This window comes from Spermophilus citellus (genome assembly GCF_964194105.1).
Source record: "Spermophilus citellus genome assembly, chromosome: 4".
Lineage (NCBI taxonomy): Eukaryota > Metazoa > Chordata > Mammalia > Rodentia > Sciuridae > Spermophilus > Spermophilus citellus.
In genome coordinates this window covers 192388096-192408652 of record NC_138185.1, presented here as the reverse complement: position 1 = coordinate 192408652, position 20557 = coordinate 192388096, and the positions used below count along the sequence as shown (strand labels likewise).

At 43.2% G+C, this 20557-nt stretch overlaps 1 protein-coding gene across 5 annotated transcripts; it reads left to right on the top strand.

Moving 5' to 3' along the window:
• Nucleotides 1-575: 575 nt before the first annotated feature.
• Nucleotides 576-18850, top strand: LOC308647005 (bcl-2-like protein 2). 5 transcript variants are annotated; one of them, XM_081290699.1, is made up of 7 exons: nt 14316-14696; nt 15064-15178; nt 15861-15928; nt 16232-16338; nt 17448-17535; nt 17626-17777; nt 18649-18850. In XM_081290699.1, exons 1-7 carry the CDS (start codon nt 14346-14348, stop codon nt 18686-18688), a joined length of 921 nt encoding a protein of 306 aa, XP_081146825.1. In that variant the 5' UTR covers nt 14316-14345; the 3' UTR covers nt 18689-18850. The 5 variants fall into 5 exon arrangements, with proteins under 5 accessions (XP_081146826.1, XP_081146829.1, XP_081146828.1 ...); XM_081290700.1 differs by lacking the exons at nt 14316-14696; nt 15064-15178; nt 15861-15928; ... (2 more) ...; nt 17626-17777; nt 18649-18850 and adding exons at nt 576-690; nt 990-1077; nt 1548-1987; nt 2584-5479; XM_081290703.1 differs by lacking the exons at nt 14316-14696; nt 15064-15178; nt 15861-15928; ... (2 more) ...; nt 17626-17777; nt 18649-18850 and adding exons at nt 607-744; nt 990-1077; nt 1548-1987; nt 2584-5479.
• The last annotated feature ends 1707 nt before the right edge of the window (nt 18851-20557 follow it).

The window sequence follows — 20557 nt, the reverse complement described above, 5'->3', positions numbered from 1 at the left end:
TATTGTTTGATTTTTTTTTTCCCATGAGAATGAGTTCATGTGCTGGTTTAAAAAAAAAAAGATTAAAAGGAAATCAATCTGATAACAAAAGAAGATGAAGAAAAGTACCTTTAGAAACTGCTTGGAATTTAAGTCCTGCCTGCCTGATGCCTGATTAAAGCCTCAGCCCTAGAAGAGACCACCAGATTAAAGGCCCTGGGGAAAAAGGGATTGGAAAGTTTTGGTATCCTTGTGGTATTTGCTAGTCCCATAAGGGCAAGGCACCTGGCAGGAAGTTTCCAGTATAATGGGAACTGCTCCTCTTTTTAAGGCATACAATCCAGGGCTGGAACAATTCAACAAGTGCATGGAATATCAGAGACCTTCTAAAAATGCTGAATTTGTACCACGATGTTCTGAGGTCCAGGGTGTTTCTCTGGGCAGTCTCAAGGCTTAGCAGCTCAGCTCAGTCCAGCCCATGGTGTCTCTGCCTTCAATGGCCCTCTCTTTCAGAGTTGTGGCCTTCCCAGGCCTGTGTGCAGCCCCGCCCCTCTCTCTGGACGCATCTCTGGGCCCCATCATCACCCGGCGCCAGGCCCTCCCTCCTGCCCCCCCTTCTCCTCCCTCCTTCCTTCCCTCCCTTCCTCCCTCTCTCCTTCCCTCCCAGCTCCTGCACCAGGAAACGGCCGGATCCCAGCAGCGGCCTGACCCGTGAGATCCCTAACCTGGCAGGCGGGCGGGGTTGGAGACCAGTTGAAGGTGGGGGTAAGGTAGGAGCTGAGCCTTTGGGCTGCACTGGGGGGAGCCGAGAGTAGAGATGGTGCCGGCAGGAAGCCCTTGGCCCTGGGTTTCCCGGGAGGACAGTCATTAAACATGGATTCAGCCACACAGCTGGTAGAGCGTTGGGGGCAGGGACCGGGTCCCAGGAGCTGCAACCCCAGCCCTTCTCAGGCCAGATCCTGATCCCTGGACTTCCCTGCATATTTCTGATCTCTCTCACCCTTTTTCAGGGCTCCACGCTGGCCGGGAGGATGAAAGGCCCCAGCTGGGGGCTCCTTGCCACCAGCGCTGGGTCCTAAGAGCTGCCATCCAGGCTGGGTGAGTGTCCCTTGCCCTTCTCTGTCCCAGCACTTTTTGGCTTCTCCCATATTTTTTCAGCCCTTATCTCCTCCCATCTTGTGCCTCTGCCAACATCTTCACATCTTGATTCTGGGTAGGTTTAAGCCCCTTCCTGTAGCCAAAAAGGTGTATACTATGGTGGGGGTGGGAGGGAGCTGTTGGGATGTTATAGAGCTGGTGTTATCTTATGCAAAGAATCTATTCTAAAAATAAAATTTCCTTGTTTTACATTTAATTTGGCATATAACAAATTCAGTGTCCATCCCCTAATGCCCTGGCCCTATGACATAATTTAAATCCCTTGTTTCTTGCTCTTTGGTGCCCAGGGGTCTCTGATCATACCTCCTCCCCCACCTCATCTTACTGAGTTGGACAAACCAAAAACACCCCTTCTGGGCCTCTCTATATTTCATGTATTCATGCCAGTCTTTCATCCTTGCCCCTTACAGCCGCCCGGATGGCGACCCCAGCCTCGGCCCCAGACACACGGGCTCTGGTGGCCGACTTTGTAGGCTATAAACTGAGGCAGAAGGGTTATGTCTGTGGAGCTGGCCCTGGGGAGGGCCCAGCAGCTGATCCACTGCACCAAGCCATGCGGGCAGCTGGAGATGAGTTCGAGACCCGCTTCCGGCGCACCTTCTCTGATCTGGCAGCTCAGCTGCATGTGACCCCGGGTTCAGCTCAGCAACGCTTCACCCAGGTCTCTGACGAACTTTTCCAAGGGGGTCCCAACTGGGGTCGTCTTGTGGCCTTCTTTGTCTTTGGGGCTGCCCTGTGTGCTGAGAGTGTCAACAAAGAGATGGAGCCACTGGTGGGACAAGTGCAGGAGTGGATGGTGGCCTACCTGGAGACGCGGCTGGCTGACTGGATCCACAGCAGTGGGGGCTGGGTAAGAAGTTTCTCAAATGCTGCTCTGCACATCCCTCTGCAAAGCTGTTCTCCAGGGGGAATATGGGTGCTCTGATTGGAGGCTGGGACAGCTGTGCTGGGAAGGAGGCATGGGGCTGAATTCCCCTATTTAGGTGGAGTCAGACTGAGGTTCCCTCACCGAGCATCACATTGGACTCTACTCCAGGGTTGCCATACAGTTATCACTGCATGGGCTTATGGTCCCAAGCAGAGGACAGAATACACAATACCCAAGAAGTGCCTGCAGGGAAAGGTGTTATACCTGAGTATATGGCATGAGAGGTGGGGAGGATCAGGGATGGGTGGTGGTCAGGCAAGCCTTGGCAAAGGATGCCAGTTCTAAGCAGAATTTTTCATCAAGGAAAGGATGAGGCAGTGAGTGCAGGTGTCATAGGGCTGCACATGGGGGGATCAGAGGGCTTGCAGTTGGTAGAGCTTTGGCTGGAGAGGAGCTGGGTATGGGATAGTGCTCGCAGTGGATGGAACTGGAACTCTTCCTCTCCTCTTCTCTCCACTCTTTCCTCTCCTGATATCCCTTTCTCCTTCTTTCTCTCCTACTTCCCTTCTCTCCCACAGGCGGAGTTCACAGCTCTATACGGGGACGGGGCCCTGGAGGAGGCACGGCGTCTGCGGGAGGGGAACTGGGCATCAGTGAGGACAGTGCTGACGGGGGCCGTGGCACTGGGGGCCCTGGTAACTGTAGGGGCCTTTTTTGCTAGCAAGTGAGAAAGTTCAGGGCCAGGTGGGGCTAGGTGTGGTTGGGGCCAGGAGAGCAGGAACAGAGAACAAGAAGTGAAGTGAATGGTTGGGCATGGAACAGGGAAGGGGAGAGGTAGCATGTGAGGGAGCCAAGTGTGCTAGGCAGGTGATTGGAAGAGTGAGCTACAGTTATTAAGGAGTTTTAGGAAAGTCAGAGGACCAGGAGATGGAGTCATTCCAGGGTTTGGGGGGAGGTGGGAGGGATCATGCCTATAGGTATGGGCACATGAAACTACCCAGAGATGAATTTGCAGCGATGAGGAAGGTGGACTTGCATAAGGAGTTGTGTCTCCCCTGGATAAGTGGGTTTTGGGGAACTAGAAGGCATATCCCTTTGGAATGGAAGCTTGGGGTTCTCAGGTGATTGGGAGAGGTGGCTGTGGCTGTGGGCTGCTTGGACACAAGTGTGCATGTGCACGGGTACTTGTGTGCATGCTGGGCTGTTTGTCTAATCTGGAGGTGGTTCAGATTCTTCAAGGAAAAACATTCCCTTTTGCAGTGGCAAGAACAAGGGACAGTTCTCTGCCCCTCCTCCCAAACCCTCTTTTCCCTTCCCCTTGTCCAGATGCCTCAAGGCAGAAGGAGAAACACTGTATCCAGACGGAGGGCTCTGGCACTTCTCTGCAGAAAGTTGTTGGTAGGGCTTTGGAGAGAAAGCAATTCTGCAGCTGGCCTTGTTCCTTCATTACCCATTTTCCTGTGCATCATGAACTTCCTGCTGCCTCCTGGGCTCTGACAGAAGTGCAGGGCTCTGGAGCCTGGGCAGGTGAAGGCTTCTTCAGTAGCTGGATATGCCTGCTACCCTCCCCTCCCACTGGGGCACAATGGTGCCTAATAGCTCTGGGACCTCTATACCCAAACTGAAACTCTAAATTGGGGCTCAATTTTCCTTTTGAGGATGTAGACATAAATGCTGATCTAGAATATAGTCTGGGTCCTACACTGTTTCTCAGTGAGACTGTTGATTCCTTGAAAAGACCATTCTAGCTTGAGCCCTGTGGGGTGAGGGTGACAGGTACTCCATGACTGGGCCTATTCTGTGTTGTGGGCTTTGGTGCTGCTTTATCAGGGGCAGGTGTATGGGTTTGAGAGTACCTACCATGATCTGGAAGCATTTATATTTCATTGAAGCCACGCTGTTTGCATGGGTGTTGTTTGTCTGTACCTCAGAGTCTGAGGATGCTAACTTTAGAACTCACAGTCCTCTAGAACAGATTCAGGCTATAGCTTTTTCTTTTAAAGAAGAAATGATTCACTCCAGATGCATGTCCTGAGCCAGACCTCACTGCTGCACTTTCCAAGGTGCTAAAATTTGCTGCTCTCCAATGCTGACTTCATTCACAGTGCTCTAGAACCCTACCCATAATCCTGAGCACTGATCAGTTTAGCTAGACATGGTTGACTCTTCTTGGAGATTTTTACTTGGTCCCAGAATATGGCAACATGGATGTGTTTGTTAGAAAGTGGGACCAAATTGGCCTCAGGTGTTTAGTCCAGACTTTTGCTTTTGAGAGAGGGCTGCACTTTTTAATGGTCTCTATGGGGGAGGTGGTAGACTGCATATGCCACTTGGTCTGTTGTGAGTATGCTGATATCAGAAACTCAGAGCTGGTCTATGGCAGGCAGTTGGGGTGGGGGGTCTGACTTGCTCAGGACTAACTAGGCCAGTGGTTTTCAAACTGCTTGGCAGAGCCCCAAAGTATCCTAGGGGTTGCCTCAGGAGTCCTTGGGGAGATGAAGGGGATGGGGGCTGAGCAGGCTGGGCAACTTGTCCTCAAACAGAACAGCTCCTCTTGTAGCTGTCTTACATATCGGGGTTCAGGGTAAGATTTTATTTGCATTAAGGGTTTTGCTGCTGAAAAATAAAAGTTGGAAAACCACTGACTAGACCATCAGCTCCAAATTGGAGCCTGTGGTCCCCAAGGTTTGGGGCAGACTCTTCACTCTACCCTCTACCACAAGATACTTATCTGTGTTAGCATTCCTGGGGGGCTTTAGCAAATTGGGGCAGCAGGGACCATGATCAGGTTACCAAAGTGCCCCATTCTGAGGCCTTCACACCTGGGTGGAAGGAGAGGCTTTTTTATGAAAGGGTAAAGGGCTTGGTCTGGATTCCCAGAAGCAGAACTTGGATGAGATCACAGTGGGCAGTTTTGACCTGTTTTGCCCTTCTTAGTTTGAGGAGCAGTGGAAACCCCAGAGACTCTTCTGTCAGGGAAAACTAGGGACTCTCTTCTAGAGCCATATAGTTCTTTGGGATTAGCTCTTGGCCAAGAAGGCTGAGTATGGCTCCCAGTTTTTAAATTCATTTATTTTTTTTTTAATGAGGAAAATAAATGTAATGGCCATTTTTCAAAGATTAAATAGGTGGAGAGGGTGTTTCTTGCTCTCCAGAGCCCAAAGGGACAAATAGGGACTTTGCTTAGGTCAAGGAAGGACTGGAAGTAGGGCAACTGGGTCCTGCGATTATTAATCGTACTCCCCACTTATTGTAGGGCATACATACACTATTTTACTTTTTTAAATCATAAAACAGCAGGAGAACAGATTTGGTTAGTTTAGAAGAAAAGAAAAAGCTCTATAAATATAAATATATATTCCTGTATTTTTATTTAATAATTTATAAATATCAAGTTCATTTGACTTTTATTTTTGTGTAATATGTAATGGTCGTATTAAAAAAATAAATAAAGCCCAGAAGTTTAATGAGAAGGACTGAACAGGGTTTTGTGACTTTATACTGTATAACTGGGGTCAGAACATTCCTCGATCCAATCATCTGTTCGTGATATTGCTAAGGGCAAGAATTAGAGTTATAGGGTTTTGGGAAACTGTTGAGATTAAAAAAAAAAAATCAGAGTTGTTCTACCATCTTCCTCACCCCACCCCTATTCTGGTCAAGTACCCAAAGCCAAGAACTCCATCTATCCCAACCCAAGCTTCAAGAGGGTGTAGGTATATGGTACTTTGGGACCGCCACAAACAAAAAATCAAAACAAAGAAAACCTCCCTAAAATCTTTATGCAAAATCAACTCCCCAGTTATTGTTTGGCCTCAAATCAGAAGTGTGTGATAATGATCCTTTCTCACTGATGCCTACTTCAGATTTATAATATATCTATCAGAAATGGAGCTCCTGCTTTCTTGTCTAGTCCCCAGAGATATTTGGTTTCAGCCATTTCACTGCAAACTGCTAATTGGATGGAATCTCCAGGATTATTCAGTCCATTCCCCTCTGTACCTCTAGTTAGGACCACATCAAAGTCATTTCTGATAGGAACTGTGATTTTAATTTTAAATTTCAAATGGAAATTTCTGGTCTTTCTATAACCCAGTGCAATAAATTGATGTTTGGGTTTATGTGTTAAATTGTGAGAAATAATTGCTTAGAGGAATCTAGTATTGCCTTTCTACTCTCTCCCTATAGGAAAATCTACAAAAGAAGCTGTAGGAAAATCAGAGAGTAGCCTGGTGAATACACACTAAGAAAAAGGAAATTAGATATTCTTAATATCATCAGGTATGATAGCTAGTGCTTCTATCTGTGCTGCAGTGTGTTTTATATTTACCTAGTTCCAAATAATTTTGAAACATTTTAATATACAAAAGAAAAAACAAAGAGAAAATAAAATTATTTTTAAGTATGGGTAAAGGGAAAATTGAAATATTATAGTGAATTTAAGTAAAAGGAAAATTAATACACAGAAGAACATCCTATAAGTAGTATTCCCAAATACAAAAGCCAGGCTATGAATTTGGCTCTCAACTTGGCAGCCAAAGCAAACTGAAAAATATAATGAGGTTCACATTCCTTTTAGGACTTAAAAACCAATCAATAGGGCTGGTGTTGTGGCTCAAGTGGTAGAGTGCTCACCTAGCATGGGTGAGGTACTGGGTTCGATCCTCAGCACCACATAAAAATAAAATAAAGATATTGTATCCAACTTAAAAAAAAAAATCAGTTACTCAAGAAGAGCAAAAAGTTCTGTGACTTTTCCAAGAACACAATTGGTGATATGGTTGACACCATTCTTTATAATACCTAACAGCAAATATGATGTTGAATTCTATACCACTATTTCCTCTAGAAACACAAACAGGGATTTAGAAGGTCTATCAGGCTCATAATAGTTTAGCCACATATGCTGCTTTATGATGGTCTGATTTAGTTAGGGTTAAACTTCAGTCTATCCAAAGGACAGATGGATTGTGTTTCCTTCAGACAGTTCTCCATAAGTGCTATTTCTCCAAATGGCACTTTAGTTAAAGTCAAGCAACATTTAGTTATAATTTCTAGCAAATGGATTAACTGTAGATGTTCTGCTATCACTTAATAGTAGGTCCTTTGAAAACTTAAAAAAGATTGCCTTAAATGTGAACATAGGTGAAATATATAAATATATTAACTTTTAAAACTCACCAGAAAACAGAGTGCTATGCAGTTGTTTTTTTTCATTCATCATTCATTCACACAGAGCAAATGTTTAAGCATCTTCTGTGTGGGAAGCACAGTTCTAGGCACTGAGGTAAAGTGAACAGACAGACTCAGATCTCTACCTGCATGTTGCTAACATTCTAGGGAAGGAATCAAAAATGAACAAAATTCCATAATATTTTAGAAGGTGATCAATTCTATAAAGAAAAATAATTGAAGGATGATGGAAATATGTTTGTAGATATTCTTACATTTTAATTAATAAAATTTCAATCTTAATTAATTTTAATTTAGAAATTAAAATACTAGAGATTAAACCCAGAGGCACTTTACCATTGAGCTACCTCCGTAATTCTTTTTATTTTTTATTTTGAAACAGAGTCTCACTAGGTTACCCAGTCTGTCCTCAAACTTGCAATCCTCTTGCCTCAGCCTCTGAATAGCTGCGATTATAGGTGTGTGCCACTGGGCCTAGCTAGATTTTAATTTTAAAGAGTGGTCAGACAAGCCCCTATTTTCTAAAGGGATGATTTTTAAGTAAAAACATGAAAAATAAAATTACAGAAATATATTATTGAAATGGAAAGATGTTTCTGTATTTTATTGCATAAAAAAGAATATCTGTGGACTGGGGTTGTGGTTCAGTGGTAGAGCATTTGCCTAGCACGTGCAAGGTGTTGGGTTCGATCCTCAGCACCACTTAAAAATAAATAAATAAATAAAGACTATCTGTTAGAAAATAACATCATATGATATGATCCTTTTTTTTTCTTTCTTTTTTTTTTTTTTTGTAGTGCTGGGGATTGAACCCAGGGCCTTGTGCATGCGAGGCAAGCACTCTACCGACTGAGTTATATCCCTAGCCCACTGATCCCATTTTGGAAAAATATATGTGTATGTATGTGCCTCTTTGTATTTATAGTTTGAACATTTTAGGAAGAGTATATGTTAAGATATCAGTAGTGATTATCTTTGGGTGGCAGATTTTATGAGTGATTTTTGTTCTTTTTGCTATCAGTATTTTCTGATGTTTTGATGATGAACATACACATATCTGGTATGGTACATTAAAGCTAGTATTTCAGTTACAAAGTTTTTAAAAAGTTAACCAGTCAGAATGGAAATTAAGCAGTCCTGCATAGGTTCCTTCACATTTAAATGGACAGTCCCCTACTATCAAGGACAGAGCTAGGGAGTTGATATATGAAGACCAGACCATGGTAGAAGATAATTGGGATCTGCTATAAAAGAGAGGTAAGTAAAAATAAAGGTTTCAAAGTTCTGTTAGCAGTGTCCAATAGAAATAAGATACAAGGGCTGGGGATGTGGCTCAAGCAGGTAGCGCGCTCGCCTGGCATGCATGCGGCCTGGGTTCGATCCTCAGCACCACATACAAATAAAGATGTTGTCCGCTGAAAACTAAAAAAAATAAATAAATATTAAAAAAAAAAGAAATAAGATACAAGCCACAGATGTAGTTTTCTGTGATCTACTAACATCATTAAAACTACAAAAAAGAAACAGGTAAAACTAATTGCAATAGTATTTTATTTAGCCCATGTATTAAAAATATAATTCCAATATTAATATTAAATAACTATTAATAAGTTATTTCATATACTCTTTTTCATACAAAGTTATAATATTTTGGTGTAGTTTACATTTTCAACACATCTCACGTGAGACTACACATTTCAATTGCTCCATAGCCACATATGACTAGTGACTACCACATTAAACAATGTTATTCTAGATCATAGATTATTATAGTCTGTGAAAATTTCAAAGCAAATATTAAAAGTAGGTATGAAACTACCCAGAAACCAAATATTTATGTTATCTACTGACAAAACTTTTCCCTTTTGAACAGAACTAGAGATATCTTCACCCATTTTTACCACTTAATTATCCTTTTCTCAACTCCACTGACCTCTCCTTCTATTAACACATTTTTTTTCCCCTCTTCTGGATGGGGCACTGGAATTTCAGCTTTTCCAAAACTATCATCCTTTATTTATAGCTTATAACTTAAGGAGAAGAATGCTCATAATGATGAAACTCTTAACATTACATATGAATTCTTAAAAATTTATTTCAGAGAAAAACTCCTTGATAGTCTCTTCATCAACATGAGGCAAAATATTAAATAGGTTCATTCATTCAGTTAACATTTATAGAGTACAGAATGATAGGCAAAGGGAATACAAATATAATTAAGATATCCCTTTTACCACTTACAATCTCATAGGGAAAGAGAAATCACATTCAAATATCCTTTTTTTAAATTGATTTTTTCATATACATGTTTTTAGTTGTTGATGGACCTTTATTTTATACATTTATTTATAGGTGGTGCTGAGAATTGAACCCAGTGCCTCACACATGCTAGGCAAGCACTATACCATTGAGCCACAACCCCAGCCCTCAAATATCCTTTTCAATGTGTTTGTTTCTTTGATAAGGTAATCATGCTTATTAGAAAAAGTGTGCAAGTTGGAGCAATTTTTTAAAATTATGTGTTAATTTTGAAAAATCATAACAAAATTATAAAGCAGAAAATTATCTGGGTGTGGCTATGCATGCATGTAATCCTAGTGGCAGGAAAGTCACAAATTCAAAGACAGCTGCAGCAACTGAACAAGGCTCTAAGCAACTTAGCAAGACCTCCTCTCAAAATAAATGAAGAAAAGAGCTGGGCATGTGGCTCAGTGGGTGAGTGCTGCTGGGTTCAATCCCTGGTACCAAAAAAAAAAAAAAAAAAAAAAAAAACGAAGAAAATTAATCATAATTCTACTACCAGAGAGAACTACTACTAACATTTTGGTTTATTTCTTTCCAGTCTCTTATCTGTGGTTTTGTGATCATACTGCACATATAATTTTGTATATAATTCTGCTTACTATTATATTGCAAGCATTTTTCCTTGTCATTAAAACATTTTCAAGTCCTAATGACTATATAAAATTACATATATGTGTGTATAATAATTTTATTCCCACTAGGATATTTTAAGTGGTTTATTTTTTTATGTTTTTTTTTTACTCTGATAAACATCTTTGTTCATATGTTAATCAGTTTTTCCTTTTGCTTTGACCAAAATATCAAACAAAAACAACTGAGAAGAGAAAAAGGTTATTTTGGACTCACAGTCTCAAACCCCAAGTGACCTATTTCCTTTAGCCACACCCCACTGCCTATAGTTACCACTCAGTTGTCCATTTAAATTATTTATTCATCAAATTATTACTCTACTGATGAAGTTAGTTTTCATGATCTAATCATTTCACCTCTGAACATTCCTACATTGCCTACCACAGAGCTTTTGGGAGGACACCTCATATCCAGACCATAACAATTCACAATTGTTTATTCACCTTTTGATTACGTCTTAAGAACCAATTATAAGAAATAGAATTATGTGCCGGTGTGGTGGTACATGCCTGTAATCCCAGTGGCTTGGGAGGCTGAGGCAGGAGGATCACAAGTTCAAAGCTAGCCTCAGCAACTTAGTGAGTCCCTAAGCAACTCAGTGAGACCCTGTCTCTAAATAAAAAATAAAAAGGGCTGGGGATTTGGCTTAGTGATTAAGCACCCCTGGGTTCAATCCCTGGTACCAAAAAAAGAAAAGAAAATGAATAGAATTGTGGGTTAAGAATCTCAACTTGTGGGCTGGGGATGTGGCTCAAGTGGTAGCGCGCTCGCCTGGCATGCGTGCAGCCCAGGTTCGATCCTCAGCACCACATACAAACAAAGATGTTGTGTCTGCCGAGAACTAAAAAATAAATATTAAAAATTCTCTCTCTCACTCTCTCTTTAAAAAAAAAAAAAAAGAATCTCAACTTGTGTTTTTTTTTTTTTTTTTTTTTTGGTGCTGGGGATCTAATTCAGAGGCACTTTACCACCGAGCTACATTGCCAGCCTTTTCTTTCTTTTTTAATATTTATTTCTAGTTGTAGTTGGACACAATACCTTTATTTTATTTATTTATTTGTTTGTTTTTATGTGTTGCTGAGGATCGAACCCAGGGCCTAACACGTGCTAGGAAAATGCTCTACCGCTGAACCACAATCCCAGCCCTCATCCCCAGCCCTTTTTATATTTTGAGACAGAGTCTCACTAAATTGCTGAGAGTCTCACTAAGTGGCTGAGGCTGGCCTCAAACTTGATCTTCCTGTCTTGGCCTCCCAAATTGCTGAAATTATAGGCATGTGCTATCACACCAGGCAAATCTCAATATTTATTAAAGTTTTTCTTGCATATTGATAAAGAATCAAAAGATGGCATTGGTTTTTGTTTCTTTTTCTCCCATGTTAAAGTTTTTTTTAATTGTAATTTTTTAAACTTTCAGATATACATACATTTGTAATCATAGTTTATATACAATTTTATCTTCTACTACTTTGACCTGACATCATTTTGCATGTTACATACATAATGTACAGACCTTTTATTAGAAACAAAATAATCTTTGGATGTAATTATGTAATAATTATGTAATTATGCTTAATTTAAGCATTATTGGGATTTATACCTTTTCCAGTTTTCAATATAATATCATAATCTAATTTTTTGTATTAAATCAGACATAGTAGTTTTTTGTTTTGTTTAGTTGTTACTGGGGATTGAATTCAGCAGTGCTTACCACTGAGCTATATTCCCAGTACTTTTTTTTTTTTTTTGAGACAGGGTCTCCCTAAATTCCTCACTAGGCTGATCAGGCTGGGCTTGAATTTGAGATCCTCCTCTGCCTCTGGGATTACAGGAGTACACCACAGTGTTTGGCATTAGTTTTTTGTTTGTTTATTTGGTACCGGGGATTGTACTCAGGGGCGTTCAACAACCACTGAGCCACATCCCCAGCCCTATTTTGTATTTTATTTAGAGACAGGGTCTCACTAAGTTGCTTAGGGCCTCGCTAAATTGCTGAGGCTGGCTTTGAACTCAAGATCCTCCTGCTTCAGCCTCCTGAGCTGCTGGGATTATAGGCGTGTATTATGGGATTATAGGCGTACACCATCTTGCTCTGCTGGCATTAATTTTGATCTAAGCTTTGAAAGCTGATTTCGAGTTCCCTGCACACTATAAATTAGCTTTATGACACTGACAAGTTACTTTACTTCTTCAGCCCTTTTTCTTCTTTACTTAGAAAGGTTATTGTTTGTGGAAATATTTACATTTCACAGAATTGTGAGAATTCAATGAGATTATACAAAGAATAGTGCCTGCTACAAAATCAAGTACTTAACAAAAACAGGATTCAAAGGCATTTTGAAAAAATCCCATTTCCTTTAGTAGTCTTGCTTAAATTATGCAACAGTGAAGCACTCAGAATTGGATTAGGTTAGGATCAGTATAAAAGACACTCCTCCTTCCCGAGAACTCATTTAGAGCTTGTCTTTCGTGCTCAACTTTAGTTTTCCTAGATCACTGAAGCTGAGGTGGCTGATGAAAAATGCACAAGAAATTTAAGTGACTGTGATTCTGCTCAAAGTAACTCAGTTCCTGAGGTAAGGAATTGGGAGAAAAAGTGGGCCATGGAAAAAGGGGTATGATGAGTGCTTCTTACTTTTTGGATCTTCTCTTGTCCAGATTCTGATGCTCCAATCATACTTGTTTAACTTTTGGGTTGGGTTCATGTGAACCTGACTCTCAAACCTGCCTATAGTTTTGGTCTCCCTATAAAAAAATTCTTGTAAACTTAGCACCACCATTCTTTACATTTTAATAAATGTGTAGGATTGCTACTCAAATGTGGAAACCTTGCCTTCTCCAGGCCAGGTGTTATTGATATCTTAGGGTGCAGCAGTGTGGTGGGAACCTGCCCCAAGAAATTCCTCTGGGGCTTAAAAGGGGACTTGGAACCTGGGAAATTGCAAAAGATGAAGAGGTGGCACCTAGATCCCCAAACAATGCATCTTTCAATCAACAAATACCCAGTATTATTAACACGTACTAGGCATCCTGCAGTGGAGATACAAACATAAATAAGATTCAGTCTCTTATATGCAGGTACTCACCACCTATTTAGGAAATTCAGTACGGAACAGTTAAGTTACTGAGGAGATAGGCCCATTGGTCTCTGGACCAGAAAGGCCGCTGTAAGAGATGGGGAGGGTTGTACAGACTTGGTTGAGGAAAGACTACATATACACAGTCTGGATGCCAGGCACACCCATAGAAAGGAGTTTGGCAACAAAATTCGCATAGATCTTGGGGTGTCTAAGATCACTGTAAGGAATTTTGAGACTTTACCTGACAGGAAAGGGAAACCAGTCTGGTAGCGGTTAGGATTGGACGGATATTGAAAGCTGGGAGAACCCCATAGCGGCTGCAACAGGCTAGGATAGAGAATAGGCCGAAACTAGGCAGCGCGGGGGTCCTGGAAAAGAGGTCTATGAACTGGTAGGTCTGAGTAAGGATTCTTACTTTCTTTGTGGTTTGGGAGACTTAATGGATGGTGGTGCCAATAACTTTGAAGTTGGAAAAATTCCCCCTTAGAATGCTCCATTCAGAACCTCTAATTTGGCAGCATCCCACCTACTGGTGCTTGGTCGGAACTTCCAGAAATGTCTACCCTGTATGGGGCCTCTGCCTTACAACGCTCACCGGTGTCGGCAGTAATGTCAAGATGGCGGCTCCCTAAGGATTGACTAGTCATGTGACCTAGCTTGAAGTCCGACAGCCCTTTCGGGGGCAAGGTTCACCTGTCACGCTACGGGTGTCCTCTCTTCGAATCTCGCAAGCCAATCGGCATCTGAGACCGGGCTACTGCTGTGAGGCGATCGGAAGATTGGTTCTTTCCAGTGATCTTAATCAGGGACCAATCACAGAACGTCCTATACTTCGCGGGCCCTCCAGTAGGCGGGGGAAAAGCAGGAATGTCGTCACAGCGTGGCAGTATTGTTACCTAAGGCCTCGAGAGGAGGTGGGACGAATGTTGATTGACAGAGAGGTTTCCCCTACCGGGATTTGAGAATTTGGTACAGTGCCCCGCCTAAGAGGTGGGGTCTTATTTGATTGCCAACTGATACTCCCCAATGGAGTGCTAGCTTGGAGTGACGGGCAGGTTGCTTGACTAATGAATCCTCCGCGAGGCCCGCGCAGTTCTCCAATCGCTGGGCGGCGGGCCCCAGTCTGAGCGGCGATGGCGGCGGCGGCGGCGGCGGCAGCAGCAGCGGGGGCTGCGGGCGGTCGGGGCTCCGGGCCGGGGCGGCGGCGCCATCTTGTGCCCGGGGCCGGTGGGGAGGCCGGGGAGGGGGCCCCGGGGGGCGCAGGGGACTACGGGAACGGCCTGGAGTCTGAGGAACTGGAGCCTGGGGAGCTGCTGCTGGAGCCCGAGCCGGAGCCCGAGCCCGAAGAGGAGCCGCCCCGGCCCCGCGCCCCCCCGGGAGCTCCGGGCCCTGGGCCTGGTTCGGGAGCCCCCGGCAGCCAGGAGGAGGAGGAAGAACCGGGACTAGTCGAGGGTGACCCGGGGGACGGCGCCATTGAGGACCCGGTGAGGGAAGGAGGGCGAGCGAGCAGGCTGGCAGCAGCCGACCGGCTGGGTCATGGGAGGCCCAGAGCTCGGGCGAGCGAGCGGGAGGCAGGCTGGGGGTGGGGTTGGGCGGGGAATAATGTGGCTGGGGCCGGGCGGGGGACGGGTCCTGGATCGTCGCAAGGGGCCCGGCAGTGTTGATTTAGGCGACATGGGTGTTTAAGATTGTTCCAGAGAAGGTAACTTGCTTTTCTTTTCATCACGACCCTCGCGTGGGGCGAGGGAAATGGCCGAGCATGGCTGGGGCCGCGCGCCTATCGAGAGCACGGCACAGCCCCTACGTTGGTTCCTCTTAAGCTCTTTTGCATGCACTCCCCATTCACTGTAGGAGCTTGAAGCTATCAAAGCTCGAGTCAGGGAGATGGAGGAAGAAGCTGAAAAGCTGAAGGAACTACAGAACGAGGTAGAGAAGCAGATGAATATGAGTCCACCTCCAGGCAATGGTGAGTAAACCGGCGGTTGCACGCGCAGCCTGGGTCTTCGGGTTGGAATGGTTGTGGGGAGCACGGGGAATGTGGGATCCTGGAGCTGCTTGTTTGAGCAATTACTGGGCAGTTGCTGTGGTCATAGTCCATTGTGTGTTCCGTTGACCTTTGTGAGACATAACCTGTTTTGGTAGTTGTAGTCTTGTGTCTCCCTTTGTTTCGGTTATAAATGTGTTTCTCTTTGTTCTTAGCCTGCCTCTACCCGGCTGGAGATTGTCAGCTGGCATGTGACCTTCAAGTCTAATTTTTTTTTTTCAGTTGGAGATCCTTTAGTTAGGACTCTTAAGAGAAGTGGGTAGGCTGCTGGGGGCCTCTTTAATCCAGAAATGTCGAGTCTCAGCCCACTTAATTTTGTTTGGTCTTCAAGGCATTTTAACAAAGCTCTTCATAGGCGCTTGATTTGGGAGTGGAGTATTCTTACACTGTTCTCTGATTGTTAAGGATGTATTTCATTTATTCCTTAATATTTAGTAAGACCATATTGTGTGCTAGGCACTGATCTAGGTAATGGGTACAAGAGGGAACAGAACTGAACAAGGTCTTTGTCTTTGCTGAAATGATAGGGTGGCGGTGGTTGTGGAAGTGCATATATTGGTTCAATAGAAAATCTACTTCTTTTTTGAATTATTTTTGTCTATAGCTGGCCCAGTGATCATGTCTATTGAAGAGAAGATGGAGGCTGATGCCCGTTCCATTTATGTTGGCAATGTATGTATTGGGGTTCTGATTAAGATTGGGGACATTCTTGTTTTGGGCAATTATTTAATAATCTTGAAAGGAAGATCGCCAGTATAAGTTGGCAATTTTAAAAGTGGTAGAGGGAGGTTTAGGGGGAGGTAAAAAGTGATGGAGTAATCAACAAAGACTGGGAATGGAAGAAAAAGGTTAATTCCTTAGAGAACCATATTTGATGTGCTGTGGGTTATAGAGATGGCCCAGACCAAAGGCCAGGCAGGGTACCTGTTGAGAAAGGAGTTTGCTCAGTACCTGTGAAATATCCCTTCTCTTTAGGTAGACTATGGTGCAACAGCAGAAGAGCTGGAAGCTCACTTTCATGGCTGTGGTTCAGTCAATCGTGTTACCATACTCTGTGACAAATTTAGTGGCCATCCCAAAGGGTAAGTAGGGGAATAAATTGAGATAATTTTCTGAAGAATATTTTTTAGTTGTAGATGGAGACACAGTACCTTTATTTCATTTTATTTTTTTATGTGGTGCTGAGAATCAAACCCAGTGCCTCACATGTGCCAGGCAAGCACTCTACCATTGAGCCACAACCCAGCCCAAGATAATTTTAATCAGAATTTAAAAGTAGATGTCTCCCCACATCTACGTGTGTGTAGTTTTTTGTTTTGCAGCACTGGGATTGAACCCCAGGGCCCAGGGCCTTTTGCATGCAAAGCATGTGTTCTATCACTGAGCTACACTCCCACCGATAATTTATGTTTTACATTGGTTGGTAATTACTTGATGTTTAAAAAAAAATGGTCTTGGGGGTTGGGGATATAGCTTAGTTGGTAGAGTACTTCCCTAGCATGCATAAAGCCCTGAGTTCAATCCCCAGCAGCAGCAGCAGCACCACCACCACCACCACACACACACACACACACACAAACACAAGAGGGGCTGGGGTTGTGGCTCAGTGGTAGAGTGCTCACCTAGTATGCATGAGGTGTACTGGTTTTGATCCTTAGCACCACATAAATACAAAATAGATTGGGTCAAGTTAAATCTAAAAAATAAATGTAAAAGAAAAGAAAAAAGGGCTGGGGTATAGCTTCGTTGGTAGAGTGCTTGCCTTGCATGCACAAGGTCCTGGATTCAATCCCCAGCATCAAAAAAAAAAAAAAAAAAATTGAGGTCTTTGCCTTCTAATGTGTCATTAAACTTGATAATGTACTGGGTTACACATAAAATACCTTCAGGGGCCAGACAGATGATAAAATTAAAGCCTAGGTATGGGCAGGATGAAGGACTAGAAGCTTGTAGTTGACCCCAGCATATAGAAATCTTGGTCTTTTTGTGGTGCTGGGGATTAAACTCAGGGCCTCGCACATGGCTAAACATATTGTCTGTTTAATGATTTTTCCAAGAATAGCTGGAAATTTTGATTAAAACCTTTCATTTAAAAATCAGCTAATTAAAAATGTAAACACATTACACTCCTAACAAATAACTTATGAAATATTGTAAACTCAGATAAAAAAATGACAATTATTCTTTTCAGGTTTGCATATATAGAGTTCTCCGACAAAGAGTCAGTGAGGACTTCCCTGGCCTTAGATGAGTCCTTATTTAGAGGAAGACAAATCAAGGTAAGGCCTGTGCCCTTTGTTCTGGTTATATATAAACTAACTCTCTCCAGTTGACTCTAAGGCTTTCTGTTGTGTATTCTTTCTGCTCAGGTGATCCCAAAACGAACCAACAGACCAGGCATCAGCACAACAGACCGGGGTTTCCCACGTGCCCGCTACCGTGCTCGGACTACCAACTACAACAGTTCCCGCTCTCGATTCTACAGTGGTTTTAACAGCAGGCCCCGGGGTCGCGTCTACAGGTCAGGATAGATGGGCTGCTCCTCTTCCCAGCCTCCCATGAGCCCTGTATGCTTCATTCTCTCCTGATCTGAGGACCGACCCTCCCTTTCCCTCCCCCTTGGTCTCCAGGGACTTGGTCTCCTGCCTGTGCAGGGTGAGGAAGGTAGTTGTAGACCAGGTCAGGAGGCCAGTCTCATCATCTTTGGAGCAGAAATTGGTGATAAGTGCTGATCTATTCTGCGAGATGCTCCCCCCCCCCCCCCTTGGTAGTTGTTGTATTGAAGGTGACATTGAAAGTTAAGAAGAACAGGGTCTTAAGACAGTGAAAAGCACTGCTTGGACATTGCTACTATTCTCAGAGTTAGGGAGGGGTAAAAGTTTGAACCTTCTTTGGAAGGATACCAGAGGCTAGTTGAATTCTCCCATAGCCATGTGGGGAGGGTTTTGAGATACTTAATTATTTAATGGACCTAGTCTTTTTTGAGGTTAACTTTCTCACAGGCCCAATGTGGTACCCAAGTTGTGGCTTTGCTTTTTACTTTTGTCTCTCTAAATAGGTCACACATATAAGCCTTGACTTTTCATAAGATAGGGTTTGAGAACTGTGGAGAACTGAACTGGATAAACAATGGGTCCTTTTTTCTTACTCCTTTATCTCAGATGCACTTCTTTATTGCTGCTGTTTGGCAAAGTATTCCATTAATGCCCTGTTAGCCCCCTATTTGCCAGGTGTTTCTCTGATTCTGGGATTGTGGAGTCAGTTTTAGGATACTTGAAAAACTTCTTTTCCCCACTTCCCTTCACAGTAACTGGGGCAAGGGCCCACGGGGAGGGGCTTATACTGAACTATTTAGTGATATGTTAACACCTAACTCTCCTTCTTTCTTCCAGGGGCCGGGCTAGAGCGACATCATGGTATTCCCCTTACTAAAAAAAGTGTGTATTAGGAGGAGAGAGAGGAAAAAAAGAGGAAAGAAGGAAAAAAAAAAGAATTAAAAAAAAAAAAAAGAAAAACAGAAGATGACCTTGATGGAAAAAAAATATTTTTTAAAAAAAAGATATACTGTGGAAGGGGGGAGAATCCCATAACTAACTGCTGAGGAGGGACCTGCTTTGGGGAGTAGGGGAAGGCCCAGGGAGTGGGGCAGGGGGCTGCTCATTCACTCTGGGGATTCGCCATGGACACTTCTCAACTGCGCAAGCTGTTCCCCATGTTTCCCTGCCCTACTTCACCCCCTTGGGGGCTGCTCAAGGGTAGGTGGGCATGGGTGGTAGGAGGGGTTTTTTTTTACCCAGGGCTCTGGAAGGACACCAAACTGTTCTGCTTGTTACCTTCCCTCCATCTTCTCCCTGCCTTTCACAGTCCCTGCCTGCCTGCTCCTGTCCTGCCAGGTCTACCACCCACCCCACCCTCTTTCCGGCTCCCTGCCCCTCCAGATTGCCTGGTGATCTATTTTGTTTCCTTTTGTGTTTCTTTTTCTGTTTTGAGTGTCTTTCTTTGCAGGTTTCTGTAGCCGGAAGATCTCCGTTCCGCTCCCAGCGGCTCCAGTGTAAATTCCCCTTCCCCCTGGGGAAATGCACTACCTTGTTTTGGGGGGTTTTGGGGTGTTTTTTGTTTTTCAGTTTTTTTGTTTTGTTTTGTTTTTTTTCCTTTGCCTTTTTTTCCCTTTTATTTGGAGGGAATGGGAGGAAGTGGGAACAGGGAGGTGGGAGGTGGATTTTGTTTATTTTTTTAGCTCATTTCCAGGGGGTGGGAATTTTTTTTAAATATGTGTCATGAATAAAGTTGTTTTTGAAAATAAAAATTGTTTGGCCTTTTGGCTGTAAAGATCGTTTATCTACCTGTTCTCTCTTAGATTGCAGATGGCTATTAGTTTTACTTTACAGAAGTACTGGTGTTGTGAAGGGGAAGTTGCCACTTGTAAATTAAGGAGTAGGAGTTAAATTATAACAACCAGGAATATTCTGCATTTAGTTAATGACGGGTTTTCTGGATAGTAAAAGAATGGCCAGGCTAGAATGATCTAAGAGTGTGTATGTGCGCTAATAAAACTTACATGCAAATGAAATCCATTCCCATACCTTATATTCTTAGATTGGGGTCTGGTTCATGTCTGCTTGAGGATGGGCTCAAGAAATGCTAAAGCATAATTAACAAAGATGTCTTCAAAGCTTTTGTTTTCTCCAGCTATGCAAGTGACCACTTAATGTTTAGCCAACTAACTTTGGGTCATAACTGGACCCCCCCATCCCCCGACAGTATGGGAGATTGAACCTGGGTGCATTTTACCATAACTATATCCCCAGCCCTATTTTATTTTGAGACAGGGTCTTATCAGTTTAACTAGGCTAGTGTTGAATTTCTGATCCTTCTGCCTCAGCCCCTCTAGTTCCTGGGATTATGGGCGTGTGCCAGTGTGCCCAGTTTTTTGTATCTTAAGTTTTGTTGGGTAGTTACTTGACCATCTTAATAAGTTTCTCCATTTTATATCGTAATATCAGATTGGTCTTAAATTCTTAGGCACTACATCATTTACCTAGTGCAAGCCTTTGTAGGTTTTTCATTACCTAACCTACTGGATATCTTGATATTTAATATTTGCATACTCTACTTTGCCAGTCTCTTCTGTTCAAATGTTTTGTTTATAATTACCTCTGACCTGGGTGCTCTTCTCCAAAAATCCTAGGTTAAAGAAATGGATGTGTTCTATATCCAGGAAGCATTAATCCACCTCTCAAGTTGTGTTGTATTCTGAATTCTCAGGTCAGTGTTCACAACATATTTAGCATTTGATCACTA